The sequence below is a fragment of the Selaginella moellendorffii genome, unplaced genomic scaffold (assembly GCF_000143415.4).
Source record: "Selaginella moellendorffii unplaced genomic scaffold, v1.0 SELMOscaffold_86, whole genome shotgun sequence".
Classification (NCBI taxonomy): Eukaryota; Viridiplantae; Streptophyta; class Lycopodiopsida; order Selaginellales; family Selaginellaceae; genus Selaginella; species Selaginella moellendorffii.
Genome location: NW_003314347.1, coordinates 637,033 through 650,631, shown reverse-complemented (window position 1 = coordinate 650,631; position 13,599 = coordinate 637,033). Strand labels below are relative to the sequence as shown.

At 38.6% G+C, this 13,599-nt stretch overlaps 2 protein-coding genes across 7 annotated transcripts; both read left to right on the top strand.

The window, feature by feature from the left end:
* Positions 1-778: 778 nt before the first annotated feature.
* On the top strand, positions 779-5,509 carry LOC9657752 (calcium-activated potassium channel subunit alpha-1). 4 transcript variants are annotated; one of them, XM_024661935.1, is made up of 19 exons: positions 779-967; positions 1,022-1,197; positions 1,267-1,351; positions 1,440-1,761; positions 1,827-1,934; positions 1,990-2,039; positions 2,089-2,178; positions 2,232-2,315; positions 2,363-2,419; positions 2,485-2,573; positions 2,634-2,764; positions 2,827-2,960; positions 3,012-3,139; positions 3,196-3,247; positions 3,301-3,442; positions 3,496-3,686; positions 3,739-3,913; positions 3,976-5,072; positions 5,118-5,509. In XM_024661935.1, exons 3-19 carry the CDS (start codon positions 1,323-1,325, stop codon positions 5,428-5,430), a joined length of 3,192 nt encoding a protein of 1,063 aa, XP_024517703.1. In that variant the 5' UTR covers positions 779-967; positions 1,022-1,197; positions 1,267-1,322; the 3' UTR covers positions 5,431-5,509. The 4 variants fall into 4 exon arrangements, with proteins under 4 accessions (XP_024517703.1, XP_002988137.1, XP_024517704.1 ...); XM_002988091.2 differs by having other exon boundaries at positions 1,022-1,351; XM_024661936.1 differs by lacking the exons at positions 779-967; positions 1,022-1,197; positions 1,267-1,351 and having other exon boundaries at positions 1,498-1,761; positions 1,841-1,934.
* Positions 5,510-8,720: 3,211 nt separating this feature from the next.
* LOC9657751 lies at positions 8,721-9,878 on the top strand. Of its 3 annotated transcripts, none has more exons than XM_024661922.1 (3): positions 8,721-8,780; positions 8,828-9,518; positions 9,565-9,878. In XM_024661922.1, exons 2-3 carry the CDS (start codon positions 9,278-9,280, stop codon positions 9,690-9,692), a joined length of 369 nt encoding a protein of 122 aa, XP_024517690.1. In that variant the 5' UTR covers positions 8,721-8,780; positions 8,828-9,277; the 3' UTR covers positions 9,693-9,878. The 3 variants fall into 3 exon arrangements, with proteins under 3 accessions (XP_024517690.1, XP_024517691.1, XP_024517689.1); XM_024661923.1 differs by having other exon boundaries at positions 8,721-8,995; positions 9,056-9,518; XM_024661921.1 differs by having other exon boundaries at positions 8,721-9,518.
* The last annotated feature ends 3,721 nt before the right edge of the window (positions 9,879-13,599 follow it).

Here is a 13,599-nt window from a genome sequence, read left to right as displayed (position 1 = left end):
AGCAGCACTAGCATTGTTACTCAAATAACCAGAAAAAACATGAAAAAGAAACCCAAGAAGCTGCCATACCGAGCTCAATGTATCTGTTAATGTCGGTCCAGACCATGGGCTCCTTGTCGCCAGGAACTTCTTGCTGATGAAGGCGTCGAAGTTGTTTTGCAACTTTTGCTAAGACTAAATCGTCCAGAAAATCTGCCAACTTAGGCAAACTAATTCAAATGAATTCAAATGGAAGAAACATAAGAATAAAGAGAAGCTCTACAAAGAAAGAAACCTTCAGGTGTGAGCGTCCTTGCCGTGACAAACGTTTGAATGATCCCGTTTTTAAAGACGCCTTTGAGCTCCGGACAAAACGCTGCTCGTAATAGATAACAGGTTGCCTGCGAAGAAAAGAAGTTTAGATCATAGAATTACTCCCGATCGATCACACCCTCGGTGGCAGGACCAAACTCGAGGACAACCACAGAGTGATCCTTCTTCTTGCTGGAAACTTTAGCCACTGCAAACGAAAGAAAATGCTCGCTGCATCAGAGAAAAAGAGATGGAACTCCATTCTCCAACTCACGGATGTTTGTGATCCCTCCATTGATCCGGCAAACGTCAAAATCCGAATTATCGGCGTCTCGAAGCCGGGATCAAGGCCCGGCACACATTTCTGGGCGGCAAGACATCGCTTTCTCAGGACTTACATGATCAAGAAAGAGGCTAGATTTTAGTGTCTCAGCACTTTTCAAATAGCCACGTCGACTATACACGTCTGACGTAATCCAGCAATGGCGAAGCCCACAGGCAATGGCAGAGCCCAATGGAGATGGTAAAAAGACTTTTCCCCCTTCTCCTGGATTTCCTTTGATCGCTATGCTTTTGATTTTCCACTGGAGCCTTTGAGATTGCGGCGTCTTTTCTGATCGTGATGCTTCGATCCATAGATTTTCTCGAGATTCTTCATCGACTGGAGCCTTGGATGGTGAGAATTTGGGCGTCTTTGGATAGCTTTTCTGACCGTGATGCTTCGATCCAGGTTCTCGATTTTTATGGAAGGTCAAATATCTTTTATGTGGGACAAGACAACACAGCGCAATGTGTGTCGCGGTGTCACCTTGGAAGCCATCGATGTGTCCTGCACACGTAGTGGTGGAACAAAAATCATGGGATAATGTCGCTGCCTCGCCACGAGCTGGCAGCATGGTTCCGCAAGTTAAGCTTTCTCCTCTTTATTTTTAAGCTTGCGCTGATCGGAGCGTTAGCTTTTTGATGTGTTTGTAGATTGTGATAGAGATTCGTGGCAAGCAGCAGATTGCCACAACATCAATCCGCAAGCTATGGCAACTGTGCGAAGAAATTCTCGCTCGTGAGTTTCCAATTCCTTTCTAGCCTAGAGTTTTGGTGGTGTTGAGATTTCTCCTTTGATGCTCTCCTTTTTTTTTCCTTTGTCACAGAGATATCGAGCACGAAACTTCTAGGCGCGGTGATCACACTGAAGTAACAGTTCCAGCACTCGAGAGGAATGCCCCTTATTCCGGAAAGAAAGCTGTTACTCGATCTCGGACGCTGTCCATCGCTCCAACGGGGCAGTGCACTCCAATTCTAGACGATGACGAGCTGGGCAGTAATCTGGAGCCAGGGTCTCGGCCACGGGAGAGCGAAGAACAGCTTGACTATTCTCTTGGGAAATTCAGGGGTTCCGCCAAGTATTTCTTCGTTCGCTCTTTGCTGTGGTTCAAGGATCGAGGCGAGGGGAAGACAGTTGATGCTACTGAGGTATGGGAATTTGGTTTTCTTTACCTTTCTTTTCGAAGCGTTTAGAGCGTCTTTAAACTGGACAGGATGTTCTTGCCAGATACCACAACTTATACCTCTATGGAGCGGTTCCACTGACGATTAAAGTGAGAACAGCCATTCGCAGTGGTTCTCTGGGACATATTTTACTGTGTGTAAGTTCCAAATTTTAGTAGCCTGCGGTTCATACTATATTTCTGGTATTTGCAGCTAGAGTTTCTCGCGGCTATGCTGTCGATTGTGGCGTACTTAAGATCAACGTAAGCTTGTTACTTACTTAATCTGACTGAAACATTCTGGTCGTTTCAGCTATGCACAGACAACGCAGCTCTGGGCTCTAACAGTGAGAAAAATCGTAGCTCTCTTTTTCGTGGCTGATTATCTCTTAAAGGTCTACATGTAAGTTTTATTCACTTGCGTTTTGGCTGCATTGCGTCATTGTTTGTCTGCAGTGCTCCTGTCCGTTTCTATTACATAACCTCAGTAACTGGAGTGGTTGATCTCTTGAGTACATTACCAATACTTTCCTTGTGGAGGTACATGAAACTATCTTAGGATTTGAGTCATCTAACAAACTATATAGCAAGTTTCGAAATGAGGGTGCCATTCCTCAGATGCTACTGGTTCTTCGAGCCTTAAGGTATTCGTTTAATACCTTCTTTCTAGATTGTTATCTTGTTCCCTTTTTTTTCTTTTTTCTTTTAGAATTTTGCCTGCCTTTGCTGCTTTTGGGATTGTTGGCGGTACAGTTGGACAACAGATTTTTCTTCTAACGATCTATACACTTGGCGCCGGTATATGAGCTCGTCAAATTATCAAATCACGACTCTTATGTAGTAACAAATCTATTGCAGTTTTTATCGCTGCTGGAATACTTCAATGGGTTGAGTATAAAGCCACCTCCGCTGCAACCAAGGCAGAGGAAGGCTGTGACCCCGAAGGCTGCTTTACATTTTACGACGCTTTTTACTTCATCGTCGTTACAGTAATTATTATCAACACATGCTTTCGTTGTGGCAAGTGAAAACTTTTTTTTTTTTTCATCAGATCACTACTGTTGGCTATGGAGACTTTACACCAAAATCCGATCTCGGTCGGCTTGTAACACTTGCTGTTATGCTTATAGCCGCGCTTATTCTTCCCGCGCAGTTTAGCAAAATTTTGCAGCTTGCATCACGAAGGTAGAGCTTGGCCATTTTTCTTCAAAAGCATTGGTTTTCCATTATGTACAGGCCCTATGGTGGAAGGATTGCTGTGCAAAAGGCTATCGGTTGTAACTTCATAGTCATAAGTGGGAAGATTTCTTTTCAGACCGTTCGACATTTTCTATCTGGATTCTACCATCCCAGCCATGACAAAAGTTACATTCGAGTTATGTGATTCACCTCTAATTCTCTTCTTGCGTGTGCAGTGCAGATATGGCAGCATTTCCTGTCCGTGTAGTTGTCATGGCTCCATTTAAACCCTCGTATGCAAAACTCGCATTCTTTCCGAGCTTTTATGAATTGTCATTTTCTCCAGGTACGATATGAAGACACTGCTTAACCGTTACGAAGGACGGGTTGAATTTATCGAAGGAACACCGATGAAAGAGTCAGATTTAGATCGAGTGTGTGCTTCGTTCGCCACAGCCGTGTTTTTACTTGCGGATGAGCATGCAAAGGTAAGCTTCTGTTGTATTGTTTCATTATCGTCATGTCACCTTTGCGTCTGCAGGACTTTGATGCTGAAGACTCTGCTCAGATAACACGAACTCTTTCCGTGCATCGTTACTGTGGACCCAATGTTCGAGTGATTGTGGAGCTACTGAAACCCGAGAATTCCAACAATGCCATCTGGGACGAAACTGAGAGTGGAATCGAGATCATTTCTCCCGAGGCAGTGCGCTTTCAGCTCTTGGCTCGCAGGTACTAGGATTTTTTGGTTACTCTTTCTTGATAAACTGTTTTTAATATCCAGCTGCCATGTTCCCGGATTTTCTACGTTGGTGATCAACCTCTTTCGATCAGGATCACTCCTAAGGCATGCAAATCCATGCCACTGGATGAGCGAGTACAATGACGGCCTTCGCCAGGAAATATTTCCAGTTATCTTGCCGTCTTACTTTCACGAGGAGAGTTTGAAGTATGAAGAGGTTGGTTCTTTCTTTTCCATTCAGTAGTTTTTTTTATTCCCAAACCTGCTTTCTTTTTACAGGTTGTGGAGATTGTATATATGAGCTACAACGTAATTCTTATCGGTTTGGATGTGGTGTTACTGAACAAAACTCGTGCTGTGAAACTCTATCCACGAGGCCGTCTCGTCACTCCAAGCGACATTGGCCTCGTCATCGCCAAAGACTTGGAAACAGCAGAAGCTGTTTCAAAGCACTCTAAATCCAAACGATCGATTAAACGAGCAGCCACTGGTGTCAAAGTGGCCTTGAAAAGCATAAAAAAGTCCCAGCAGCACGACATGGAAACGGGGATCGGAGAAAACACCGACTCATCCAGTATCAACAGGCAACAGACGGATCTCCAAGCCCAGTTTCGCCATTTCTACAAACCTTCGATCGACGAACAACAGCAAAATCAGTCATCAGAGGTGGACTTCGTGTCGTCTCTCGAGGAGGCGATCGACGCAGCGATGCAGTGGCCTCCTCTCCGCAAGCGCTACAAACCGGTTTCGCCAGTCCTGGAAAGAAGAGCAGACGCAATACAAGCAAACCTCGAACAGCGAACGATGCGAGTGGTTCTACTGCCTCGACCGCACATCCTGGTGTGCATCGAAGGCAAGTGGCCTCTCAATCTCTTCTACTTCGTGAGCAACTTGCGAACAACAGCTCCAGTGGTTCCTGTGGTGATCTTGCATCCAAATACGCCCAGCGCTCCAGACTGGGGATGCGTCGGCCTCTTCGACGACGTTTTCTTCGTCAAGGGCTCGGCCTTGTTCGAGCTCGACTTGGTGCGAGCCGGAGTTTTACAGGCCCAAAAGGTGGTGATACTCACGCAGAGATTCGAGGACGACGACTCCAAGCCCCGGGAGGACACGGTTTCATCGCCAGTGAATACTCTGGACGTGAAGAACATCGTGATCGCCGCAAATGTGGAGAGGCTTGTATCCCCGGCCAGGGACCGAGTCCTGGTGGAGCTCCAGCAGGAAAACCAGCTCCAGTTTCTACGTCCGCATTATAAGATCGACGCCATGCAGTTCCATCACAAGGATTTCCAGCGAAACTCAGATGCAAAGCTCCAGTTTTGTCCTCCCTTTACGGCAGGCAAAGGACTTTGCCCCGCAGCCTTCACATTCTTGACGTAAGTTCTTTTTATTTCTTTTGTTACTAATAGTTTCTCTCGCAGATATGCTACGTATTTTAACAGGAACACTCTATCCATAATCGAGCAGCTCTCCTGTGGGAGGCGAGTTGGGGACGATGAAGATGGTGAAGTAAACTCGATACGCAAGCTGGAGCTAATTCCAGTACCAGACTGCTACATTGGCTTGAGCTTTGGGGAGATGTTCGCTGGACTATTGCGCAACGACAAGGCCTCCTTGGCGTTGGGCCTTTACCGTCCCCCTGGAACACATTGTTCCTTGGTTTCCTATGTTAGTACCAATCCAACCTCGTCTATACAGCTTGTGTATAGGGACTTGATCTATGTCCTCCACTAGAAGAATCACACAATTGATTTTAGTAGGTGTTCTGTTGTTTTAGTAATTTAACACAAAATAAATTTCTTTTTTCCTGAAATTAATGACCAGATTAAAGGAACAAAACCAAGCGAAACTAGCAATTTAAATTATATGTTTTAAATTACTTATATGATAATGGTACAACCAGTTGAAATATGTTAGATATATTATTGTTGATAGCTCCCACGAAAAAAGGATACAAATGTGGTAAGATATAGTTTTGTTAAGTTGATTATGACATAATTTGTTGCACTATTGTTTTGGATTTTTATGTATTCACAATACAATTTTAATCAAGAATTGCTATAAAAACTTTTCTTTTTTCCAATCTATTCTTTTGTAACCAAAATTCATATTATCTATAGTTTGCAAAATAATGAACTTTGGCATGAGCATGTTAAATTTTAAATGTTAAAATGGTAGAGCACTTTCTCCTTTAGATTAGGTGTTTTTCAATAAGATCACAAACTCATTTCCATTATAAATTTGCCTTATTTCTATATTTCTCTGGATTTAAATAAATCTCTGGAGTGAAAAAACATTTATTACTTTCGTTGGTTGAATTCAGTGAAAACTATAAATTATGCTCCAAGGTAAATAGTATCAAAGCTCTAATTCATGCTATATAGTATTGTTTCTAAACGTGATGCTACTTTAAGATCTTCCTATGCACTCAAGAGCAATTAAATAGTCATAAAACTTTATTTAATGTTTAAAGACTTACAGCTTTAGTTTTATATGAAAAGGTTCACACTCATGATTGAGACTGTTACTTCAGTTATAACTATTGTCCAAATACCATTTTATTAAGAAATATTTTAGAATATACTAGAGTATTCTAAATATATGTCTTATATACCTTCTATAAGCAAACAAAACATATAGAACATAATCCTATTTAAGTTTTTCATATAGAATTGCAGTTTTCAACAAAAAATTAAAATATAAATAATTATGAATTTTTTTGAATTTTATCTACTATTTTTAAATAGTGTTGTAATTCATAATTAAATTTTGCAACATAATAAATTTTTTGTTATGACATTCATTGTTACAAATTGTGTAAGAATATTATAAATATAAAAAATCCTTGTAAATTAATTTACTCTTAATTATTTTAAATTTATATAACATTTACAGTTAAAACATTAGATTTTTTTAATATAGAAATTTTAAATTTATATTTTTTATACTTTCATGGTCATCTTAGAAATGGTATCTATTATAAAAAATAAATTCAAATTTTAGCATAAAATATTTTTGTTTTATTTTTTATACTTTTTAGATCATTCATTTGCATTCCAATTTTATTTTAGTATTCCTTATATTGAAGAAAAAACGATAAATAATAATAAGAAATATAAATCATATAAATAACTTATATATAAATTTAATTAAAATAGCTTTGTATTTTGTTTCAATGACACTTTCATATTTGGTAAAATAATTACTATTTAATTATTTTATATAATTCACATATATAACTTTTCTAAACATATTATATTATATTAATATCAATAGTTGTTTTTCTTATATTTTATTAAACTGCCAAAATGAAAAGATATAGTTAAAGGGATTACAAGTGTCTTGTGTATTGTAAGTATTAAACTATTAGGTATTACACACTATGATACATTACAAAAATTAAAATATTGTTGTAATATTAAAATAATAATAATATTATTATAAATAATTAAAGATTTTTTATGTCATAAATTTATATTATTTGATTTCTATCATGAAATATTTATTATTTTCTTCTCTAGGAAAATAATAAATTCCTAAATAATATATTCTTCCTCAATTATTTAAAATATATTTATTAGTGGCGTATGTTAAGCAAAATATGTTTAAAAGTTTTTTGGATGATGATTAAAATTTTGTCATCTAAACAAGATTTACAAAATTTTACCATCTGGAATGCTTATATAAAATTTTTCCATATTTCTTTTCAAAATAATTTAGGTTATTATTTTTTAGTTTTTAGTTAAATAATTGCGAATATTAATATTTAAAATGAAAATTTATTTTTTAGTTTAGCTAAGCTAATTTATTAAAACTAAATCCCTTAACTATGGCATTATATTAAAATAAATTCCAAAAGTCATATTAAATAATTTATACTTCACATTACTTAAACCATTATTTTTTAATATATTATGAAGCTATTATTAATATTCTTATTTTTTATTAATAGCTCTGATGCTGATTTACTCTATGGTCCATTTTATGAGAATGGAAGAGTTCTAAGTCAATCTCAAATGACAATCTTGTTTAGAGTACTAACAACTACTTTTTTAAGATCTATATTACCAATTAATAGTGTGACAAATCCATATACAAGTTTTGATAGTATCATTCGTGTTCCTAATACTAATAAAAGAATTATTGTAACTCTTTATCTTCATAATGCTGGTATAAATTCTTTTAATCTTGCCCCTGGTGTTGTACAAATCTATAATAACGGAGCTTTTGAGACAATTTTGCATGCTTTTAATTACATGCGAGATGATTTCATTAATAGAGGCTCTATGTATTCAATTTTTGGAATTGCATCTCCTTATGGAAGGTTTATTTTTCAATACCGGGTTTTAAGAATTCCAATTTCCCAGCAGCCACAATTATCGGCAATTTCTATTTCACAACAAGACATTTCTTCACCTTTTCAGTATACTCTGTTACCAGGGAATAAATATGATGTTTTTGCAAAGCTTGACAAGAACAGGAAATTAACAAACACTAAGCAGCAGTATTTCTTTGTGATGCTAGACAACTGTAATCTTGTTTTAATTATCAAGAAGACAATAGGGTGGAGTTCAAATATAGTAGATATCAGCTTTGATTGTGAGGTGATATTGCAACCAGACGGTAATATGGTAATTTACAGTGCATTCCATATAAAATCAGTTTGGTCTACAGTTACTTATTGTGAACCTCTTCCAAATTGTTATGCAAACTCAGAGCTATTACTCCAAGATGACTGTAATGTAGTTTTATACAGAACCGGTGACCCACAAGAACCTGTATGGGCAACACAAACAAATGGATGTTGGAGATTTACCTACTAAAAAATAATGCAAGATTTACCATATATATATATATATATAAAAATATAAAATACCATATATATGAATTATGAAGCATGGATGCAATGCAAAGTTTTACTCTTTTACTCTCTGGTTCCTCTAGTGTTTAGCATCTTCTCACAAACCTGTCCTAGACCAATATTTATTGGTAAAAGTAATGCCTACGGTTTGTCCTTCTAGGAATGCGCGAGCGCTGCCGACATTAGGAAGACGGGATCGAGGCAAGAGATCCTTGCGCTCCTGGTACGTGATTTTCCCGGGTAAGGAAAGAGATCTTCCGGCATTTGCAGGCCATACGCATACGCATCGTGCCATGCCGCCAGGACTTTGTTTGAATCGATCATCAACAGGCTCGAGGAGCGCCGAAATGGCTACTCCAGCGCGCGCAAGTGTGAGAGATCCTCGGATTTTGTGGAATGTCTTCCAGATGCTTGCGAGGAGGCTGTTCGTCTTCCAGAGTACCACATGTTTCTTTTATCTTTCATTTGTTCATTTCTCTTGACGTTTTTGCGGTACAGAGCTGCTCGTCTCCATTAAACGGCAAGTCCAATAGCGAACTATGTTTGGCAACTTGAGCTGGTTCAAACGAGAAACAGGGGTTGTCTACCTCATCATTGAAAACATTGATCAGGAACTGGAGTGGTGGACAAAACCTTTTATCCGTTTTGTTCCGGCTTCCCAGTTTCTCCAGTGCCGTGTTGAAGCCGTTTAGTTGAGCAACACGGAGAATAACCGAGCTCATGATGCTGCTAGAGCCTCTGTTTGAGCAGTACTACGCGCCAGGTGAGGCTGCAAGCCCGTCCCAAGAAGCTGCGAACGTGTGGCTTGATAAGCGTGAAGAAATTTTGTTTCCCTTGCTTGTTCGGAAGCATTGCTCCCGAGAGCACCAGGAAAGTTATTGGAGTTACCAGGTGGAGGGTCACCAGCGATTTACAATTTTTGATGCCCGCCACGCAGTGGCTCAAGGAAACAAAGGAGAAGGTGAAGCTCAATTTTTCTTGTCTTCTCTTACGTGTTTCCATTACAGGAGTTCTCTTTCAGCCACGGAAGAAACAAGATGGAGAGGCAACTCAAAGGTCCAGGCAGACAAAGCATCTCTTTGGAGAGGCTCCTGACAATATTCTCGTGCATTGCAACCGGCCAGGATTTCCATGACAACAAACTGGATGAAGACGCAGGAATCCAATGTTCTAAACGCTTGTGGGGGTTTGTATCAAAAGGACTCCCAATCCACTTGAAGGATCTCCAAAGTTTCGGTGCAATGTGGAGGAGGAAGCCAATTCCTTCTTTTTGGCTTTGTGGATCGTTAGGAGCATTAATATTGGCCAACAATTGTTAGTAGATCAATGCAGTGATGCAGTGGCCTCCTCTCCACATAGATTTATTTTCTAAATCAATTATGATCTATATAATTTTACTTGAGTATTATTCAGTTGATTATTATAGTCTTGCTGCAAGTATGTGCCCAACTACAAAATTGTAAGTACCATGCTCAAATGTTAAGGATTTCTTAAGTTTTTTTTCTTTTTGGAAAAGATAAATCAATTTTCTTTTCGTCAGGGCTGATTGGGAAATTAATTTGAGAAATGGCAATCATAGGTTTGTAGATCTTGTTGAGATATGTGATTTAACATCAGAATTCCTGGATTTGGTGCAATAATCAACACATACTACAACTTCCATTTCTTCACAGTGTATATAATAACAACTTTGGAAGCTTGGCATAAATTGGATATACCATCATTTCAATTTTTTTTGGGCTCTTTTGATAGATGCTTTCTTTGAAGGGTTTGCATGTGAGATTTGAGTCAGTTTGAAGTGATTTGGAGTAACTTTTCCCTCACACTTGTTTATTTCGAACATGGGGAAAAGTTTTTGAACTACTCATTGTTTCTTGGAAAGAATTTTTTAATTTTTTCCTACATGGAGCTATAATGGAGGTCAAGAGCTTTCTTCGAAGCCCAAGAGCATAATTTTAGGAGCTCTATAATTTGAGACTTACTATGTTTTTCTCTTGAGGTAAATATTTGCCATGATTGAAAGAATTGAGTGAATTTCTTTGAGTTTTTCGTAAATGTTACTTTTAGAAAAAGTTTCTACATAGTCTTGGGTTTCATTTGCATCCATTTGCATTTTGGGCATTTTCTCAAGTGTCCTAGAGCATGTGGCAAGTACTTTACCCTCAAAAGCAATTTATTTCTACTTGGGGTTACTTCTAGACTTATCCTACAACCAAGCATTTGTTGCACCTTGCATATTTCATGCCTACACAAATAAGAAGTATAGGAAAGAGGTTAGCTCTTGGTTCCTTCTTGGCTCTTTGTGTTTGTGGAAAGCTTCTCCAAGCTTCAACAAGAGCTGGATTATCACACAGCCTTATTAGAGAGTGAGGATTCACTATCTGTTGCAAATACCAAGATAGCAGATTCACATAATGCATCCTTGTTTAAAGTTTTTCCTCAAGTTGCAGATCCACCACTTCCAGAGAGGCCAATAGATGTCCCTAGAGATCTTGAGGACCAACCAATAGCTGCAAATCAACAAAAGATAGTACAGCAACCTCCACCACCTCTGCTATCCATGCCAACACTGCATGTGTTGTAGTGTGGCCTTGAGCTTCCATTCTTCAAGCCAAGGATAGCATTTCAGTGGAGGATCACCTTGTAGCATTCTCTTCTTACTGTGTTAGCAACTAGATCATAGATGATATGACTAAGCACAAAGTGTTCACTCAATTGATGCATGGGCATGCATGGCAATAGGTACTTGTGCTAGAGGCTGAGGAAAAGTGGGACTTTGAGACTCTCCTCAAAATGTTCAGGAGCATGTTCTCTCAAGAGGCACAATAGCTTGTCCAAGAATTGTTCCAATTTTGACAAGGTGTGAATAACTCCTTCAACTATATGACGCAATTCAAGGCTTTTTGGAAGATCTACTGTGACAAGAGAACAACACAGGAGGAGTCTATTAGAGTATCAACATTTATACAAGGCCTTAAGCCTAGGCTCCAGAGGAAAGTTGTCAAGTGCTGGCACTAGTGATGCCACAACACTTATTCATATGTTGTAGAGCTTGAATTGGAGATGTTTCGCAAGCTCAATGTCTCATTCACTGAGAAGCTTGTCCAAAGACCCCTAGTGTTATGAGTTATTCCTGGCTCATAACTAGTTTCCTCCATCCACTCTACATTACCGTGCTCACTCGGGCTCAAGGAGGCAAAAGATCCAGGCAAGATTCTTGAGATTCCACAAATGCCTGACTTGGAGGAGAACACAATTTTCATAGTGCCTTTGGTGAGTAGATTTCTTGAGATAGATCCTATTGTAGGGACACAAGAGGACACTCTACAACATCTCTCACACAACTAGAGGTGTTAGATCCAGTTCTTCCTAACTAAAAGATTCTATACAAGCCTATCGATAGTATGAGTTTTCGGGTAGAGGCTTTTGAGCTTGTGGAGCATACTGATGGCATCCTATTTTTTGCCTTGGAATATGCTACTAAACACATGAATCAATTAGAAACTAATATGAAACCTTTAATCCTCAAGAAGGCTCATGCGAGAGATTATGAGTAAGGATAGACTTGACATCACTAAAATACTCTAAGTTTTGAGCATGTGGATGTGCATTGGTGATAGGCTAGAGTACAATAGAGATAGGGGATAGGGATCAAGTGCTAACTCTCCCCCTTAATTACTCCTACATACTGGCAACTGCCACTTCTTCCTGAATCCTAATTGTCAAAATTGTAAGCTTGAGTGTTAAGGTTATAATCTTGACTGTCAGGAAAATACTTGAATGCATGGTTATTTAGTTGTGCAACATCTTTTGCAATCACCAACACTTCACTCAACTCCCAAAAGCGATTCAAGTTGAGTTTAGCACATCAGAAGCACTCCTTCACAACATATAATAACACTCCACCTTATAACACATAGCTAAGGTCCATTTTTTCTCGTAAGCACACACTTTCACCTTAAGCCTTCCCACCATCTTGTGCCCACATTGCATGGAGAACTAAGTTGTTTTAGTGGCATCCCAAGCCTTCTCTAGGATTCTTTTGAGGCCTCTTGGACTTGTTTTAGCAAGAAAGGAGTAATTCTAGCTTAGTTGTGACATCTTAACATCTTAAGCACTAGTGAATGCCAACTTTTGCATCAACTTTGAGAACACTTACTTTTCCAACTTATGAGTGGTGTCAATAGTCTTCTAAGATTGCACACTTGCATGGAGATAACACAATAAACAAACTTGTCTAGTTTTTCTTTTGTTTTAAAATAATTAAGTTTTATTATAGATCACTAAAGCTATCTATATTCCTCCAAAAGGACAACTTTTATCACAATATAATGCCTCTCTACTAATACTTTTTATTCTCTCAAACTAAGTATTTAACTTTGGATGTGATGCTTTTTTAAGTGGTGATTGCATATTGTGTTGCCTTGAAATAGGTGGAGACTTTCTCAAAGATTAAAAGGGAAATCTAGGGAAGTTGCTTGGAGCAAACTATGCATTTTCACTAGATAGAAATTGCATAAAATACAATCCAAAATGAAACTTAATCAAGTTAGCTAGGTTAGGTTCTCAATTTGGCCAAGAAATGCTAGTGTAACCAGGGAAGGCTACACACACATGGTGTGTGATGAGATAATTACTAAGAAGTTCAAGGTTAGAGTGAAAATCCAAGTGTGGGTGGCATTATTTACTTGGATATCTTGCATATTTCATCAAAACCTTACTCTAGCCATATGGCTAGGGCACTCTAGTGGTGGAAGGTTGAAAGAGTACCCATAAGACTCATGTTAGAGTGTTTCAAAATGTCATTTCAAAGTCCTAGACTATGGAAAGGAAGAGGAATGGTCCTCTTGCTTAGTGACCACGTGGTAAAGAAGTCCTAGAAGTTAATAGGATTTAGTGGATGGGCCTTTGAGCCCTAAACCAATGAGCATTGCTATAGACAGAGAGAGACTTAGTAGGGATTGAACAAGTGATATTAGGGAATGGTGTTCTCCACTTCTAAGGGCATTATAAGGATGTTAACGGGTGGTCATAAATAGGAA